Source organism: Hypanus sabinus, chromosome 14, assembly GCF_030144855.1.
Source record: "Hypanus sabinus isolate sHypSab1 chromosome 14, sHypSab1.hap1, whole genome shotgun sequence".
Lineage (NCBI taxonomy): Eukaryota > Metazoa > Chordata > Chondrichthyes > Myliobatiformes > Dasyatidae > Hypanus > Hypanus sabinus.
In genome coordinates this window covers 82,395,025-82,415,238 of record NC_082719.1, presented here as the reverse complement: position 1 = coordinate 82,415,238, position 20,214 = coordinate 82,395,025, and the positions used below count along the sequence as shown (strand labels likewise).

General features: G+C 39.1%; 1 protein-coding gene across 3 annotated transcripts in view; it reads left to right on the top strand.

Moving 5' to 3' along the window:
* Window positions 1-20,214, top strand: part of zgc:114200 (Gamma-secretase subunit Aph-1b-like) — a 51,233-nt gene that overhangs the window by 10,563 nt on the left and 20,456 nt on the right. For 2 of the 3 annotated variants that reach the window (XM_059989551.1, XM_059989552.1), the window contains exons 2-4: window positions 6,955-7,125; window positions 16,322-16,395; window positions 17,902-18,024. In XM_059989551.1, coding sequence (XP_059845534.1) covers window positions 6,955-7,125; window positions 16,322-16,395; window positions 17,902-18,024 — 368 coding nt within the window. The remainder of the gene's footprint in view (window positions 1-6,954; window positions 7,126-16,321; window positions 16,396-17,901; window positions 18,025-20,214) is intronic. The other variant, XM_059989553.1, reaches the window with a different exon arrangement.

Here is a 20,214-nt window from a genome sequence, read left to right as displayed (position 1 = left end):
TTGCAAACTAATAGAGCAGAGAGGAATCCGATTATCTGTTTTTGGTTCATAAAACACAATTCCCATGTCTGCTTTTTGATTCCTAAATTTAGAGCAAACCATTGATTTTAAAATGATGCAGACTTTGAAGGACTGTTCCAGTTAGTGATCTTGTAGAATATTTAATGATGTAAATATAAATGATCAGAGTCCACGGATGTGCAGTGCAATGCTACGTTTGTAGTAAAGCCATCAATTTCTTGGTGAAATTTGCTTAGGGAATATTACACAATTACCTGTTCCTGATTCAGAGGCATGTAATAAATATACTGCTTGAACTATTCTAACGATTGCCAATGGGAAGGAACTGCTAGCAGTAAAATGGGTTTGTTCCTCTAATGTAATCAGGAGCATATCTTTATTTAATGTATTTAAATATCCAGAGATTTTAACTAATGTTTTTAAGTCAGATTAAATGATGCTTTTGCTGACACCATGGGTAACTATTAACAAGCCCATTCTTTTATCATCCATTTCTGCTATTTGATGACAAACATTCAGTTAACAGAAGCAAAAACTGCAATTATCATAACTTTATTTCAATACAATGACACCATGCATTTATACAGTGACTTTAATACAACTTGCCTGTTGTTTTGGGCCTTCATCAGATCAGAATTGATCCTGAAACATAAGGAAGTATTTGGGCAAGTTATCAAACTTAAGTACTAAGTGATATTTTTTAGAACATACAGGGTAAATGGTAGGGCATTGAGGAATGCAGAGGAACAGAGAGATCTAGGAATAACAGTGCATAGTTCCCTGAAGGTGGAGTCTCATGTAGATAGGGTGGTGAAGAAGGCTTTTGGAATGCTGGCCTTTATAAATCAAAGCATTGAGTACAGAAGTTGGGATGTAATGTTAAAATTGTACAAGGCATTGGTAAGGCCAAATTTGGAATATTGTGTGCAGTTCTGGTCACCGAATTATAGGAAAGATATCAATAAGTTAGAGAGAGTGCAGAGACGATTTACTAGGATGTTACCTGGGCTTCAGCACTTAAGTTACAGAGAAAGGTTGAACAAGTTAGGTCTCTATTCATTGGAGAGTAGAAGGTTGAGGGGGGATTTGATCGACGTATTTAAAATTTTGAGAGGGATAGACAGAGTTGATGTGAATAGGCTGTTTCCATTGAGAGTAGGGGAGATTCAAACGAGAGGACATGATTTGAGAGTTAGGGGGCAGAAGTTTAAGGGAAACACGAGGGGGTATTTCTTTACTCAGAGAGTGATAGCTGTGTGGAATGAGCTTCCTGTAGAAGTAGTAGAGGCCAGTTCAGTTGTGTCATTTAAGGTAAAATTGGATAGGTATATGGACAGGAAAGGAGTGAAGGGTTATGGACTGAGTGCGGGTAGGTGGGACTAGGTGAGATTAAGAGTTCGGCACGGACTAGGAGGGCCGAGATGGCCTGTTTCCGTGCTGTGATTGTTATATGGTTATATGGTTAATGTGGAGTACTTTGATAAAAAATTTTAATTTTACATAATGCGTTGCTATATACAACCTTGAGATTCTTTTTTTGTGGGGTATGTATGGGAAAATAAAGAAATACAACAGAATTTATGAACAAAGTTGATACATAAATGAAGACTGACAAACAACCAATGAGAAAAAGAAGATAAACTGTGCAAATATTTAAAAAAAAGACCGAAGCAAAGAGATGTCGGGAGAGAAGTCCAGATTTTAGTGACCAGCTAACAGTGGAGAGATTAATTGGATAACCAAAAGACAAAATTTAGAGGCATTTTAGCATGGTTATTAGAAAAGTAAGGAAGTGTAGCCACAGGTGAATTTGGAAATAAAAAAGTTATTAGTTAATTGGGAATCACTGTAGGTCAACACCATGAGTGATTTCAGTAGAATTACGAGCAGCAAAGATGATGTGTGCAAAAAGAAATAAATATGCTGCTCCCTTTTGGAGCCAAGATTGTCAAAGTAATTAAATTTCTGGCTGAAGGCTTTACTGTGATTGAAATGAAAACATCTTTAAATTAGATTTATCTTTGAAGTCCTGTATTAAATTATATTTCTGCCTTTTTCACATCATTTAAAAAAGCATTAATTTTTATGTCAGAAAAAATGTTGTACAAAGTCAAGTCACTTTTTATTGTCATTTCGATCATAACTGCTGGTACAGTGCGCAGTAAAAACGAGACAACGTTTTTCAGGACCATGGTGCTACAAGAAACAATATAAAAACTACACTGAACTACGTGAAACAACACAAAAAAACTACACTAGACTACAGACCTACTCTAGACCTCATCCCTGAAGAAGATAGCAGAGATTGTCATCGAAACATCAGTTATAATCAATACCTGTGTCTAGCTGGAAGCCCGAGAAGAGTTTATTCGTGATATATGCGGGAAAACACTAGATCCTTTTTCTCATGTGAAGAATTTTGCCTATGCAGCTGACCACATGGGATCTGGAGTATAGAGTCCCATAAACTGATTTCTTTATGCACTCAGTGTTCATATTATTAGGTATCTCCTGTAGCTAATAAAATGGCCACTGAGTGTGTGTTCGTGGTCTTCTGCTGCTGTTAGCCCATCCACTTCAAGGTTCGACATGTGTATTCAGAGATACTTTTCAGCACACTACTGTTGTAACATATAGTGGTTTGAGTTACTGTCACCTTTCTGTCAGTTTGAACCAGTCTGGCCGTTCTCCTCTGACCTCTCATTAACATTGCATTCTTGATACAGAACTGCTCCTCACTGGATGTATTTCTGTTTTTTCACACCATTCTCTGTAAACTCTAAGAGACTGTTGTGTGTGAAGATCCCAGGACATTAGCAGTTTCTGAGATACTTGAGCTCTACCCCATTTGGCACCAACAATCATCCTGTGGTCAAAGTCACTTAGTTCACATTTCTTCCCCATTCTGTTGTTGGTCTGAGCAACAACTGAACCTCTTGACCATGTCTGCATGATTTTATGCATTTGCGTTGCTGCCTCATGTTTGGCTGGTTAGATATTTGCATTGTTAAACAGGTGTACCAGATAAAGTGCCCACTGAGTGTATCTTTCACTTCTTTCTGGTATTGTTCTGCAACATCCTATGTACACAGTCAGCATTACTGATATCCTCTATCCACAGTTGGGCCCAGTTGTCTCCATTTTACCCACTGTAGCTTTGTGACTTAGAGGATTGAGGGCTTCATTGCACTCAGCGATTGATCATTGAAGTTTGAAGGCTGGCGTTCGAGTGTAGCACTGATGGAATTCTATATTGTTAAAACACCAGTTTTTCAAATGAAATTCTAAATGTTAAACCCAGGTTGCATCTGCTTCCGTTAGTAAACAACACTTCAAAAAACTGGGGGAGCGGTGCAGTTATTTCTGGTGTTTATTTTTCAGTTAAGGGCTAAAAAGGGTCACCTCTCTATCTGTCCACCTCGCACAGTAAAGACAAGACAGGGAGCGACAGACTGGTAGGCCTGACATCAGTAGTGGGGTAAGTTACTGTAGGGGAATCCGAAGGTCAGGATTTACCAGCATTTGAATAGATAAGGACTGATGGGGGATCATGAACACAGCTTTTTGCATGGGAGATTGTGCCTCAAAATCTTTGAAGTGCTAACCAAGAAGATTGATAAGGGCAGGAGAGTGAACATTGTTTGTATGGACTTCAGCATAGTCTTTGAAGTTCCGCATGGAAGATGGGTCTTTAAGTTTGTGCTACGTGGGATCCAGGGAGAGGTAACTAAGCGCATACATAATTTGCTTGTTGGTTAGGAGTTGAGGGTGTAGGACTGGAGGCTTGTGACTAGGATGTGTCATGGGATCAGTGTTGGACCTAACATTGCTCATCATTTGTATAGACTAGATGAGAATATTAAGGCATATGAATGGCAAATGACATAAGTGTGAGGTATTGCATTTTGGAAAGTCAAACCAAGTTGGGGATTTCACAGTGAATGGCTGGGCCTGGGGACTGTTGTGGACCACAGGGTACAAGCACCTTGTTGGCATTGGTGGAATTACACATAGGAAGGTGAAGTAAACGTTTGGCACTTTGACCTTTAGTTAGGGCATTGAGTATAGCAGTTAGCACATTAGGATGCAGTTACAAGACACTGGTGAAGTGGCTTCTGGAGTATTGTGTACAGTTTTGGTTAACTTGTTATAAGAGAAACATCATGAAGCTGGAGATAATGACTATTCATTGTTACGTTGCCATTTATGGGAACCTGCTCTATTCAAATAGGAGTTGTAATAATAATTAATAATTTATAATCATGACTACACTTCAGAAGAGTAAGTCCTTCTGACTATCATTGTCATCAGCAGTTTGAAAAGGAAGACACTGATTATGAACTGAAATTGACAGAAGTCAGTGTTCAACCTGAAATGTTGCGAATTGCCTAGAATTTTACTCTGTTGTCTCCACTCCTTTAATTTTTTTAACCCATTCCCACTTTGATATCTGATACTTTTGCTTATCACTGAAGTTCAGTGTAACCTCAGAGGAGAACTGCTCCACTTGATTAAGCACGACATTACATTTTTGAGCCCAACACCAAGTTTATCAGTTTCAGAACTGAATTTTTTTGTCAAACAGCTGGGGCTAATGATTGTGCTTTTCCCATTTCAAACTGCTCCAAACCATTTTTGTTTCTTTACTTGTCCTTATTTCTATCCTCCTTTGTCTTGCATTGTAGCTTAATCTCACCTACTTTCTACGTTATCATAGGACCAGTTGGGCCAAATAGCCTGATTTCATTCTCTGTTACTGACTGTTCCATTCTCTGAATTTGTACACATGACCTGTTAATATTTCTAACTTTTTCCAATTTTGATTAAATTGATCTGAGATATTTCTCTTTCTGCAGAAATTACTCAAAGCTACCTGATGCAATAGCATAATTTTTAGCATTTTCTATTTTTCAGATTCAAAGTACATTATTATCAAAGTATTACAACTTTTAAGGTTCATCCTTCTGCAGGCAGCCACAAAACAGAAACAGCATGGAACCTGTTCAAGAAAACATCAAACACCCAATGCACGATAAAAACACCGAATTGCGCAAACAGCAAAGAGTGAGCGAGCAACACTTAGAATATCAAATGTCAAGCCAGGAGTCCTGTAGTATTCAGTTCAGTAATTTTGATAATTTGCATTATTTTGTCTGGAAGTGCATAGAACATGGAGCCACAATGTCCATACAGCTGTGCTGCCAATCTAAACTAATGCACTTTGCCTGCACAAGATCCTTGTTCCTGTTTTGTGTGTGTCCAAACGCTTCTTAACCGTCATTAATTGTTCCATTTCACACTTCTTTACAGAAGTTGCCTGTTGTGTTTCCATCATTACAATTTGAAGTTGAGTTTATTGTTGTTTGCAGAAGTACATGTATGCACAATTCAATGAAAACCTCACTTGCAGCAATTAAGTCAACTTATGCTACGTCCACACTACACCGGATAAATCCGTAACTGAAGCTTTTTCTCTTCGTTTTTACCCTCTGTCCACACTAAAACGACGTTTTCATCCCCCGAAACCGGAGCTTTTCAGAAACGCTTTCCAGGGTGGGTATTTTTGAAAACTTGGCTTGGGCAGATCAGTGTGGTCGGGGTAACCAGAGAAATCTGAAAACGCTGTCAGAAGGTAGCGCGCCATTTCATTGTTTTCCTGAACACAACTTAACAATTTCAGAACAGATGGCAACGAGACTGAAGCCAGAAGAGTTAGAAATGTACTCACCAAATACTTTGACCCATAACTTACTGAATAAATAAGTATACTCACTTTGTTCTGTTTTCTGTCCTTGCTCGTATGAAGGTGGTTTACCTATTTATGCAAGTACTTCTCTGACAATAGTTGTGTAACAGCCTAATGTAACATTGTATGGAACTACAGGATAATACTGATGCAGACATGTTTTACACATTTAACTAGGTGCTTTATTAATGTAGCAGAGTTAGTCAGTTTTTCAATGTTCGTCATCAGCCATGTCATACTGTCTGTGAATTCCCTGTGGGTTGCCTCCATACGCTTCAGTATTTGTTTTTTTTACTTTTAAATCCTCCTGCGCGAGAGCCAACAGCTGCCCGTTGTTTAAATTTTTCTAGTCTGTAACTGAACAAACACATACTTTCATTGCGAGATTTGACACCAAACATGTCACTTGTTTTTGGTAGATGTGTCCTGCGTATGCGCAGTAAGAGGAGATTCGCTGAAATCTCCGTTTCAACATGGACGGAAATATTTTTAAAAACGCATAGTGTGGACTGCTATCGTTTTTACGCGAAACCGGCATTTTCAAAATTATAGTGTAGATGTAGCCTTTATGGCTCTAAACAATTTTGAATTATTCTGAGGTTGTGAAAGTTACAAATACAAATGATTCCAATAATTTAAAAGCCTACTTCAATAATCTAGATATTGACAGGTGTTGCACTAGGGTACAGAATTGCTAATTTTCTTGTAGTTTACCTTTCCTATGCTTGCTTGTATTTTTTATGTAGTCATCTACAGTATATCCATGTAATTGTTCAGTGAGTTTTCCCAGCAATTACCGCATAGCTGCTTCTATATTTTTCTAGAAGTTTCTTAGTAGCAGGTGTCAGACCACTTGAATCTGGCTATTTTATAGGTTAATGGCTATCCCTGGAATTTTTATTATCTATTCTTGAGTATAAGACAATCACAACTGCTTTTTCCCTGTGTTTCTTTGTTCTTATAACACTTAAGAAAAATATCTGTTAGCAACAAGTTTAATGCCTCATTCTTGATTTCTGAAGAACCTTGGCATCACACAAGCTGTTCCAATATTTTCTTGTCGCCAGAAATCTATTCAGAAGCCAGATTTTTTAGAAAGTAAAGACACAACAGGTCAAGCAGCACCCATACATAATTGGAGTTTCCACTTCTGATTTTAACCTAATTGAATGATTTTTGTGTTCCAGAGCATTTTTCTGGTTGCTTTCCTTACTGTTGTCTTCGTTAGTGTGGTTTATTGCTGTAAAAGCTAGCAATGAGAAGGATGCCAGACTACAGAAATCCCTCATCATCTTTGGTGTGATGTTCTCTGTAATTCTGCAGGAAGTCTTCCGGTTTGCTTACTACAAGCTCTTGAGGTATGTCTGAAAATTATTATGCCCATAATCCCACATGCTGAACTGATAGTTTCATACTATTGTGTAAATATTTTAAGGATGTTAAGGTATAAGCTTGATTTCTAGAACTTATATTCAGAATCTATTTGTACTCACTTTCGAGGTTTGAGTAACCAGGTGAAACCTTTTGGCAAATTATAGTACAAATTGTGACAATACACCCTTAGAAATAATGAGCCCTCCTGATGAATCGTCCTAAGGATATCCTGCAATGCTTGCAATAAATTTGAAGATCCTAGAAAACCAAAAAGAAATTGGTGCAATTTTGCTATCTGACACCATTTTGACAATGGCTTTAACTTAGCTCTCTCATAATTTGGGTCATTAATGAAATTGTGAACATGATGTTGTCAGATATTTTTAACTCTGCTATCTGTCAGCTAAATTTGAGCTCCTTGTTTATCCTTCTGTGATTATGAGAGTCTTAGACGTGTAATTAATCTCCACTGTCGTGTATTAATGAGCTGGACTATTTTGTAACAGCTCATTTCCAGTCCATGTAACAGGTCTACTCTTCTGTGCTGCGTTATCTGATTAGGGATAAGGAAGCAGACTGTAGGATGTTAATCTGATGAATGTGGTGTGTGTGACAATGGATTGAGTACTAACAAATTACAATAAAAATTTAAATTAAGTAAGTAGTGCACTATTTTGATTAACATTTTAGGAACAGCTTCTTCCCATCTGCCATCAGATTTCTGAATAGCCAATGAACCAACCCATGAGCACTATTTCAGTCATCTCCAATGGGATCCCATCACCAAGCACATCTTCTCCCTCCCCTCTCCTCTTTATGCAACTATCACTTTCTCTGTGGCTCTCTTGTTTGGTTATCCTCACCATTCCCCTCCAGCCATTTATCCTTCCAACCACACTGAGTGCTACTTCTCCTTCTTCACCTGCATTCAGGGCCCTAAACAGTCCTTCACGTGTGAAGCCATCAGTATCATTTTTTGAAAGTAGGAGAAAATCTGCAGATGCTGGAAATCCAAAGCAGCACACACAAAATATTTGAGAAAATCAGCAGGTTAGGCAGCATCTATGGAAAAGTGTAAACAGTCTTCTCCTGAAAATGATTCTCAGCCCAAAACGTCAACTGTTTACTCTTCTTCATAGATGCTGCCTGACCTGCTGAGTTCCTCCAGTATTTTGTGTGTGTTGCCGTGTCATTTATTGCATGCAGAATTCCCAGTGCAGCTGCATTGGTGTGACCCGACGCAAGTTAGGGGTTCATTTTGTTGAGCTTCTTTGCTCTGTCTGTGGTAACAGCCAGGATCTCCCGATGGCCTACCATTTTAATTCCTCCTTCCCATATGGACTGGAAGTCTGTGTAATGTGGTGTATGGCAGGGGCTAGTGCTGGAACCTTTGTTTCTCATACATATATATAAATGACTTGCAGGTATCACAAAAATTGCTGCAGTTTTAGATAGTGAAGAATGTTGTCTAAAGATACCAGTGGGACATACTAGTGCTAGAATGTTGGGTAGAGCAGTGGCAGATGGAACTTTAATCCGGAGTTTTGAGGTTATGCACTTTGGAACATCAGATTCTGGTGTTAAGTGGCAGTGACCTCCAGTGCCTTGATGTGTAGAGGGACCTTGCAGTGCTAATCTAAGTCCTGAAAGTGGTGACATGTATGGATAGGGTCAGGAAGAAGGCTTCTGTATAAGAATTATTATGGCAAATTGCAGCTATATAAAAATTAGCTTAGACTGTGTTTAAAGAACAAACACGAGGATATCTGCAGATGCTGGAAATTTAAACAACACACACAAAATGCTGGTAGAAAACAGCAGGCTAGGCAGCATCTATAGTGAGAAGCGCTGTTGACGTTTCGGGTCTCGGCTGAAACTGCGTTTGGTGTGTTGTGTACAGTTCTGCCCATCATACTGCCAGAAGAAAGTGGAAGCAAAAGAGAGAGCATGGAAGAGATTCACCAGAATGTTGCCTTGAATGGAGTGAGTCCTGATGAAGGGTCTCGGCCCGAAATGTTGACAACACTTCTCCCTATAGGTGCTGCCTGACCTACTGCATTCCACCAGCATTGTGTGTGTTGCCGGAATGGAGTCTCTTGTTATAAGGAGACATTGCAGAGACTGGGCTTATCTTTAATGGAGATTAGAAGGCTGATGGGTTTATAAAATTATGGATGTATAGATGGATTAGATTCAGTCTTTTTTCCCAGAGTAGGAGGGCACAGGTTTAAGGTGAAAGGGCCAACATTTAAAGGAGATCTGAGAGTTAAGTTTTCCTATACAGATTGTGGTGGTTATTTGGAAAGAGCTGCCAGAGGAGGTGATAGAGATGGATATAATAACAATGTTTAAAAGGCATTTGGACAGGAATTTAGATAGAAAATGGTGTAGGAGGATACAGGCCTAATGTGGGCAAGTGGAACCAGAATAAATAGGCATCATAGTCAATATGGGCAAGGGACCAGGAGGTGCCATGGGAGTCCGGTTCTGTGCTGTTCCCTCCTCCATGTGAACTTATAAGCTATCTAATGGATCTTTGCAAAGAGTTAATTGTTCTTCTTCATCAGGATCATAATTTACTGATTCCTACGCTGCCATACAGAAGATAACTTGCTTCTAGAGTAAATAGATTTAAATTTGTGCAATAGGTGTGTAAGGCTGGTTATCAATTGTCTTGATATCTATTATACAGTAAGACAGTTTGTTGCAGTTTCACCATTATTTATGTAAGGGGTTTCTTCTTTTATGTTACTGCGTATGTTAATCAAAATGGCGTCTTTGTTTTGATAAAGTAAAAATGCTTCTTTGTTATGCTAACTGGTGAGAGTGTGTTTTCTCTTACAGCTTGTTTGGGTTATAGTTACTGATAACGAGAATTGTATTCAGTTGTTAACCAATTGGGATAGGTGTTATTCTTTCTTGTGGGTCTGTAAGCTAGTGTTGTGCGGGGCTTCGAAGGAGACGGCACGAGGGGTTAGAGCAGGGGTGGGCAAACTTTTTGACTTGTGAGCCACAAAGGGTTCTAAAATTTGACAGGGAGGCCGGACCAGGGGCAGATGGACGGAGTGTTTTGGTAATACACCTCATAAGAGAAAATAAAATATCATGGGATATGTAGAAAACATGTGCTTTAATTTCAATTGAAAATGAACAAATGCATTACAACAAAATATCTGTCTTTGAAGTCCCATGGTATTTAGCTATTTATTGAAATGACTTTTAAAACACTGAAAATTAAATGAATAAAATACAGCTTTTTTTAATAGTAACAGTTATTATTTTAAAGCACTGAAAATTCTGTTATCCTTCAAGATATTATCATCATCACTCTCCTCCTGACTGTCTTTATTTCAAAAACGGTAGGAGATGCAGGTCTACTTGTCCTGCTCCTTCTTATTCAATTGTCCCCTGTGCCAAAACTGAACAACGACCAGCACAAGGACAGAACAGTGACAGCGCGTCAGTATGCGGAGTGCGTTATTTGATCTGGAGCGCATTTTTTATTTTGAGAACGTACGTGCACCTGCGCACTACTCATGTCCATCACTTAACAGAAATGACATGTAACATGTAAGGCTTATTGAAAAAAATATTTTCAAATGCATTTTTTACATTACACAACGAAGAAACTTATTTTTAATTTCAGTGGGAACAGTGTTGTTGGTCTCCCTTTTTAGCCAGCGCATCAAAGTCTGGATTTAGTTTTGTTGTGGCGATTCTCAGGATGGATCTGAGGTGTTGGTCATTTAACTTGGATCTGTGGCTGGCTTTGTTGATGTTCATGACGCTGAATGCCTGTTCACACAAATAGGTTGAGCCGAACAAAGAGTAAAGCGCAAATGTGGAGTAATACGCTGCACCTCAACAAAGGTCAATGTATATAGAGTGCGTCATCTATTGGGAAAACGCCAGAATTGCAGGGAAAAAACGCTAACAAGGTTTATTAGTATAATTTCATCAAGTTCTGCGGGCCGGATTAAAAAGCTTAACGGGCCGCATATGGCCCCCGGGCCGTAGTTTGCCCATGCCTGGGTTAGAGGGAGAAGGCATGATGTTATAAGCTGGGCGACGGAACGGCCCCCGAGCAGGGGGGACCAAGGCCCAGGGTTTTCGGTGTGGAGAGGAGACGAGGACAGATTCATGTGGAGTGTCTGGTCGACCACATTGGTTGGTCCCAGGCGGCGGGAAGAGGAGGTTGGAGGGGATTGAATGGTAGCAAGAAGACTTTGTTAACTGAGCTCCAACGGTTGTGCACGAAGTGGTTGGACTTCGATAAGTTTGGCACCGTTTACTTTTCCTTTTATATTGTATCTCTGTTAAGTACATAGTTCCAGTAAGATTTATAAAGTGTAATTATTTAATGGCATATGGCGTACTGTCTGTTATTTGGCGTGGTGGGGACATCACCGACCGAAGGCTGCTTCCCCTAGACGGAAGCGAGCTGAGTGAGCTTGAGGCTTACCAGGGGGCTACATTTATTTTGCTGTGAGATTGAAGTTGAGGGGTACATCAGTGCTTGCTATGAACTCAGCATCTACAGCTGGGATGAAATTTGAACTTTGGCAGGATTTATTTTAATGGAAAGTAACTAAGAATCTATCACAAAGCAAATTCTACATTACTGCCCATTCAATTTTCCTGAATAATTGAGAACATGAGAAGTGTGTATTTGTTTTCCACAGATATTTACTAGAATTTTTTGAAACTTTGCCAATGCTATAGGATTAGAGTTATAGAAGATAGAACAGTACAGCACAGCTCAGGAACAAGCCCTTTGGCTGACAGTATTGTGCTGAACCAGCTAAAAAGCAGATCAAAAACACTCAAACACTAATTCCTCCTACCTATATAATGTCCATATCCCTCCATCTTCCTCACATTCATGAACCTATCCAGTGTATTTACCTCTGCCACCATACCAGGCAGCACATTGCAGGCATCCATGACTCTCGTGAGTAAATAAACTTAACTCTCACATTCCCCTTGAACCTTGCCCCTCTCACCTTCAAGGCATACCCTCTGATACTAGTCATTGCAACTCTGGGAAACAGATGTCTACTCTATCTTTGCCTTTCATAATCCTATAAACCTGTATCAGATCTCCCCTCAGCTTCTGCTGCTCCAGAGAAAACAAACCAAGATTATCCAGCCTCTTGAGATAGCACCTGGCCTCTAATTCAGTCAGCATCCTGGTAAACCTCTTCTGCACCCTTTCCAAAGCCTCAACACCTTTCTTATGGTATGGAAACCAGAACTGTATGCGATACTCCAGATGTGTCCTCCAGAATTTTATAAAGTTGCAACATAACCTCTTGACCTTCGAACTCAATGGCGTGACTAATAAAAGCAGGCATTCCATAAGCTGCTTTAACCACCCTATCGACCTGTGTAGCCGCTTTCAAGGACCTATGAACTTGAATCCCAAAATCTCTGTGCTCAGCAACTGTTAAGGGTCTTGTTCTTAAGGTGTCCTGCCTCCTTGTAGTTGCCCTACCAAAGTGAAACACCTCACGTTTATCAAGGTTAAACTCCATCTGCCATTTCTCTGCCCATATCTGCAACTGATCTGTATGGCCCTGTATTTGTTGCCTGTCTTATACACTGTACACAACTCTACCAATCTTGGTATCATCCACAAACTTACAAACCCACCCATCTACATTTTATCTAAAGTGGTAGCAGTGGAACTTGCACAATAGGGGGGGTAAGCAATTCAAAAATCTATTCTTGTCACCTGCAAAAAGTTTGATTCACTAATAAGAAACTGGAACACTGAGAGCTAATGAAGCACAATTTGTCATTATAATCTGTAAATGTTTACCCTCCATTTACTGCAAGTGTCTTTTCATTCCTTCCATGATTTCTCCTCTCAGGTCTCAATAATTTTGTTATTTCAATAAATATTTCTCTCAGCCTGTTGAATGCTTTCTAACCTGCTTGCAGTGCCAGACTGCACTCATTAAACTGTAATTTTATCCTCCTCTATGTTTATTCCTTGTCTTTCTTTATTGTTTGACATTCAAGAAACAAGACAGAGAAACCACTCTGGTAATTACTTTGACATACAGTAGTTACCAGAGAGGTTCTCTGTCTTGTTTCTTGACTGTAGTTAATTTCTGTGTGACTTCTCATGTAACTTGTCCAAACTTGTCCAGCATACTTCTAGAAAATGTTTCCTCCTTTTCTTTTGAGACTTCAAAGTACACTGCTGTGCTCCTATTCAAGCACAAGATCATGTAAAATGCTGATGATACTGTTTACTTCATTTCAAAGCCATTCAGGCTGCCTGTTTGGAGTAAGGTCAAGGCTTCCTTGAGCAAAATATCAGGTGGATAGAATCCTTAATAAGTAAGATGATATGTGCTAATATCTTGAGTCAACAGCCTGTCAAAAGGCGGCACCATTAAAGACTCATAGCGTCATGTAAAATACAGTGCAGAAACAGGCTCTTTAGCCCATCTAGTCCATGCTGAACCATTTAAGCTGCCTACTTCCATCGACCTGCACCTGAACCACAGCCCTCCATACCCCTGCCATCAATGTACCTATCCAAACTTCTGTTAAATGTTGAAATTGAACTCGCATGCACCACTCACGTTAGCAGCTTGTTCCACACACTCACGACCCTCTTGAGTGAAGAGTTTCTCCTCATGTTCCCCTTAAACTTTTCACCTTTCACTCTTTACCCTTGATGTTTAGTGGAAAAAGCCTGTCTCTATTTACCGTATTTATACCCCCCATAATTTTGTATACCTCTATTAAATCTCCCCTCAATCTTCTGCTTTCCAAGGAATAAAGTCCTAACCTATTCAATCTTTCCTTATAACTCAGGTTCTCCAGTACTTGCAACGTCCTTGTAAATTTTCTCTGTACTGTTTCAAACTTGTTTATATCTTTCCTGTAGGTAGGTGACCAAAACTGCATGCAATGCTCCAAAGTAGGCCTCATCAACATGTTTACAACTTTCAACATGACATCCATTTCCTGTACTCAGTACTTTGATTTATGAAGGCCAATGTGCAAAAGCTTCTTTACGACCCTATCTACCTGTGCTGCCACTTTCAACAAATTATGGACCTGTATTCCCAGATCCCTCTGTCCTACCACACTCAGTGCCCAGTTGCACTTGTCTGTATTAAATTCTCTGCCATTTTTCCAACTGGTCCAGATCTCGATAGTCTTTCTCGCTGTCAACTGCACCCCCGATCTTAGTGTCATCCGCCCAGCAAGTTTGCTGATCCAGCTAGCCACATTATCATCTAGATTGTTGATACAGATTTAAAAAACAATGTTCTGATTGCAGAGATTTCAGTTAAGATAGAGGGATGGAAAAGGAGGCCATATTAGTTAAAGAATTACAGTTCTGAGAATGGATGATAACTTGAACAATCATTAAATAAATTTATGAGTTGAGCAAAAGATAAAAAAAAAGCCATTCACATTGTTGGGAATGTACTGCAGACTACTTAGAATCAAGAGAACAAATCTGTAATCAGATTTCTGATATTGATTAAGATGGTAATATGAAAGTATTTGAAATTTCCCACATTTAACAGATGCATTCACTGTGAAATGTGTCAAATGCACAGATATGCTAAATTGAATTCAGAAGAACTGTTTTAACTGGTATGTCACAAGCCTTATAAAAAAGTGGACAATTCTGAATTTAATATCAGAGAATAAGGCTGGGACAGCATTCTTCTGGTACTTTCATAACTTAGATAGGCTTGTATAAGTGTGGACAAGGAAAAAAATAGTAAAAGTTGCACAAAAGCACGAGGCTAATTTTGCTGAACCAAGGCATGATTTAGCAGAAGTGGTCTAGAAACAGCTGAGGGAAGGGAGGAACTAGAGAAAAAGTGCTGGGTAAGCTAATAGTGCTTAAGGTTGACAGGAACCCTGAATCTGCTGGCCAACCTCCTAGAACTATAAAGGAGGTGGCTGCAGAGAGAGAGAGAGAGAGAGAGAGAGAGAGAGAGGATGCTTTGTTAAGAAGGCCAGAGAGGATTGGAAAGCTGTAAATGTAACACCACTGTTTGACAAAGGAGGAAGATAGAAAGTGGGGGGTGGGTGTCTATTGGAAACAATATAAACTGTCATTTAGAAAGACAGATTAAATTGGGGGACAAAAGAAGCCATAACATCTTACAATCTCTCACTTGCCAATTTCCCTCAACATGTTTGTTAGAATTCAAGCAATTATGTGCTGACTGAAACAGGCTCATTCCTTTCTTGCATACTCAATACTTCCCTCTACTGTAGACTTCAATTTAAACACTGTTCACAGATCATACCACAGCCTCATTCCACACTATTCCAATGGACTGCTTTCTGCTTGTTCCCATCTGTACTTTTCAAACTCTGTATTTTGTATATTCAGCTCTCTTTCCATACTGACATCAGATCCTGCTGTTCAGGTTCTTCTCCGAAAGAAGGGTCATCCAACTAAAAAAAATTCTAACTCACAGAGCATTTTGTAGGTAATTATAAAATTTTGACATGATCTGTTGGTAATGAAAGAGCTCCATTAACCTAGCATTTTTTTTCAGTGTTGCTTTTGTGCACAGTATTTCTTGCCAAAGCTTGGGTAGCAGCCAAGTAATACATATTTTTCACGGTGCTTTATACCTGTAGGTCGTGCTGAGGATTAGGGTTTGGGACACAGAATTAGTATTAACTATCTCACTACTATATTTCAGTTTTCAGCCTAAATGATGTGTTATTATGAAGTGCCTATGTTTGAGTAAATTGCTGGTATTTTCTGCCCTGTTTGTGCATGGAAGTTGACTGTGTGAATGTGGTTATTAAACACTACTGGAGCCACTGAATCTATAACCAGTGTACCAACTTTAAGGAGATGGTTTAAAGGAAATAAAATGATTTGACCTCAAAAATATGTTAAATACTTCTATGGCAGAAGTTTAATTACACAATTCACTTTTAATTTACTATAATTTTCACATGGCCGTGGTAATCTATTTTATCTCTTTTTGAAAAATGGTTTTACTAAGCAAAGTATAAGAAAATAAGTTTAAATTTTAAGCTACTTGAGTTATGTTTACAGTACAGTACAGTATTTAATTTAAGAAGATTAAGCAAATTAGATGAAAATAAAAAGTGTTTGTTTATCTTCCCATAATGGATTTTTATTTAAATCTGTATATCTTTTATTCCCTTTAGAAAGGCCAATGAAGGCTTAGCGGCACTAAGTGAAGATGGAAAGTCGCCTTTATCAGTTCAGCAAATGGCCTATGGTGAGCAGTAATTTTATTGCAAAAAAAAATACCAGCACCTGCAATTGTTAATACTACTTATGTTGAGTCGGATGTTATAAACAAACTTAAGCCAAATTTCAGTCAAAGCTCCTGAGATTTAAGGAGCACTTATTTATTGCCAATGAAGCAGTGTACCTTTAAAGCTCTTAAGTTACAGCTTCATATGTGGGTGCTGTGCATTAGAATATATATACCCAGAACTGAGAATGTAGATTAAGAAAAATATGAAAGTATGCAAACAGTTGGTCCTTGAACCCAGTTGCTCCTACGCATTATCTAATGGAATCATTGAGGTGAGGGGCATAATAATAACCGCAGCTGCTGATTTTCATGTTGTTAGGACTCATTTCTGCATTTCTCCTTTCCATACTTTTTTTTTTACATAGCAGAGGAGAATTAAGGTTTATGGAGAAAAGACAAGTAGGTGGAGCTGAGTCCATTGCCAGATCAGCCATGAATCTTATTGAATCTTTGCCAGGAGCAGGCTCGATGGCAAAGATCCTCTATTCATGCTCCTATGTTCTTATTTAAAGACTTTTTGGAGCTGAAGGTTAACAAGATTTTTGGATCTGATGAACTGCATCCTAATTTCTAAAGGAAGTGACCTTTGAGATGGTGGATATTATGATAGTATAATGACAAAACTCCACTGATTCTTGAACAATCTTGGAGAACTGGAAAACACAAATGTAAAACCAGTATTCAGGAAAGAAGGGGGACAGAAATTTGAAACTATAGGTCTATAGTCTAACATCTGGGATTTGAAAAAAGCTGGAATCTATTAATAAGGAGAGGAGAGCAGGTCATTTAGAAAACCATAAAACAATCAAAGCAGAGCCAAAGTAGTTTTATGTAGGTAATTTTGTAAGAATAAAGTGGAACCAGTTGATGTACTTAGATTTCCAGAAGGCATTTAATAAGATGCCACATAAAAGGCTGAACAAGATAAAAGCACATTGGTTTTGGGATTAGTTTAGTATTATGAATAAATTACAGGTTAAGAGAAAACAATATCAAGATAAATGCATAATTTTCGGGTTGGTGATCAATAGTCAGCTGGGCCCTCAATTATTTATTATTTATATTGATGATTTTACTAGAGGGAGTAAGTGTCATGGAGTTCCTATAATTTTATCAGATTATTTCTGAGTGGAATTAAATAAAAATGAAAGATGTGTGATTTATGTAATCTTTCATTTGTTTTTAGAATGTTGGTACTTAGTTCACAATAATATCTCACATAGCAATCTAGCATTGACTTGATAACTTGTGGTAGTGAAGGTTATGACAAAGGTGCCAAGGAGTACATATCTGCTTTCCCTGAGAAAATGGCGCAAGGTCAGCTCTTTTGTAGTGAGAAACGTTATCATTTCCTGCAGTAAACCTGTGCAGCAATCTTTTGATGACTGCCATTATTTCTCATTATATTTGTGTGTGTGTAATATGCAAAGTTATAAATTAAATTTTGTATTTTTGTGTCTTCAGTGGCAGGGCTTGGATTTGGAATAATGAGTGGTGCTTTCTCTGTTGTCAACATACTTGCAGGCTCTGTGGGACCAGGAACTGTGGGAATCTTTCATGATTCTCAATATTACTTCCTAACATCAGGTAATTTTTAGAATTTCAATCAACTGGTGTTACTTTAAGAAAAACAACTCTTGCTTGCTTCTTAGACATGTTTTTTTGGATATTGAAAATTCATGAAATAAATTATTTAAAAATACTGTTCCAATCTATTCCAATAGCCAGACCTATTAAAATAGTTGGGAAAGCATTGGAGGTGAAAGTTGTAAGGAGCCTGGATGAATACCTTAGGAAATCATGAATGCTAACTTTGTTAGAAGAGATTGCCACACACACGTTTTTGTAGGTATCACTAATGCAACACTGATAAATTAGTATGCCATATTATTTGTGTACTTCCAAGCTTCTGATCTTTGCTATCTAGGAGAGTGTGTGCAAAGGTCCAGACAATGCAATTGTAGTTATATCATCCTTCATTTTTAGGTTGGTTGACATGACATTACCATGAAGTGGTGTTTTCTTTGTATAAATTTCATGGACTAACAAAGCGTTAGTACTTCCCTGTTTATATGTTCTGACAGATATATTTGAAGTTTCCTAGGGCATTTCTTCTTTGACAGTTACAGCTGATGAATCCAGATTTGCTAATCTGTTAGGATTCTCCTGGAGTTTCTAGCGATCGTTTATTGGCTGGGACTCCTCTGGAATTAACCCCAAGAACAAAATCATAGGCACTTTTATCAGATACAATTTTGTTAAAGATGTTTTGACATTTTCTTAGGTAGTTATTGAAAATATGGATCGTAGGGAAGTGCAGGAGAGGCTGCTTGACCCAAAATCATCCACTCAGTAGTGAAGAGTTTGCTCAGTTTCTTACTGGTATAAGGAGGGGCAGTGACAGTGCATGCCAAGATAGGATGGATGGGCAGATAAGTAAAACACAAACAAAATTTGACAGCAGGTCCGGTTTAAGTAGGTGATCAAAACTTTGGCTGAAGAGGAAGGTTTTTAGGAGCAGTGGTGAGGTTAGGTGTGGTTGTAATTCTACAGTTTAGGGACTTGACAGCGAGAAATGCAGCTACTAGAATGAGAGATGAAAACTGGGGCTGCACAAGAATTCAACGAGTACAGAGAACTTGGAGAGCTGCTGAAGTGGAGAAAGTTAATGAAAAAGAGGAAACAGTACATCTGAGAAGATGGCGGCGCGATGCAGCACGCAGTGGTCACTCCAGGATGAATATCTGTTACCTGTCAAGTAGGATGCCGTGTACAATCCTGATTTGATGGTGACGGACGTGAGAAGCATGGAGGAACATCTGGTGAAATTTCTGAAATGCCTGTTTTGCTGCTGCTGCTACTGTGCGATTGGAAAATCTCCAGAGAAGAAGGCCCTGAATCCTTGGCTTTGCCTGTTACTTGGCGGCCGGGGCTGGGGTCGAAGCTCTCGGCAGAGATGGAGCTCGGTGTCGGAGGCTCGAAGTTTTTGGACGGACTCAGAGTTGGCTGTGGTCGGGTGCTTCCAGAGTGCTGCATCGGCAAGTTTGTGGTGCTGGAGGTTCATGGCAGGAAGAGTTTTTCTTCCTTCTACCGTCTGCGTGAGATGATGGGCTGTCGGGGACTTTGAGACATTTTTTTAATGTGCCCATGGTCTGCTCTTTATCAAATTATGGTATTGCTTTGCCCTGTTGTAACTATATTATAATTATGTGGTCTTTGTCAGTTAGTCTTGGTCTGTCTTGTGTTTTTGTGATATCATACTGGAGGAACATTGTATCATTTTTAACGCATGCGTTACTAAATGACAATAAACGAGGACTGAGTGTCCTCATAATCTAATCTAATCTGTATTTACCATTTTTCATTTCTTGCATGGGATGTAAGCATTGCTGAAAATGGTGAAGCCTTAGGGCTGCAGCGCTGCATACGAATAGCAGCGGTGAGCCATGCTTTTGTGAAGCAAAGTACACAGCAGCGGAAGTGAAGTTTGCTTTATGATAAACTTGTCATGGCGCTCAAACATGGCAGTTCTGTCTCAGTCCTGCGTACCTGAACTGGAGTATCTCGCAATTAAATGTCATCCATTTTATCTGCCAAGTGAGTTTTCCATCATCATCCTGGTAGTGGTGTTCATTCTACCTCAGGCCAACTTCACACAGGTGCTGGAGGAGCAGAGCACCGTGATCAGCAGTCATGAAGCAGCACACCCGGACGCCTTCCCTATCATTGCAGGGAACTTCAAGCAGGCCAACTTGAAGAAGTCTCTGAATAACTGCC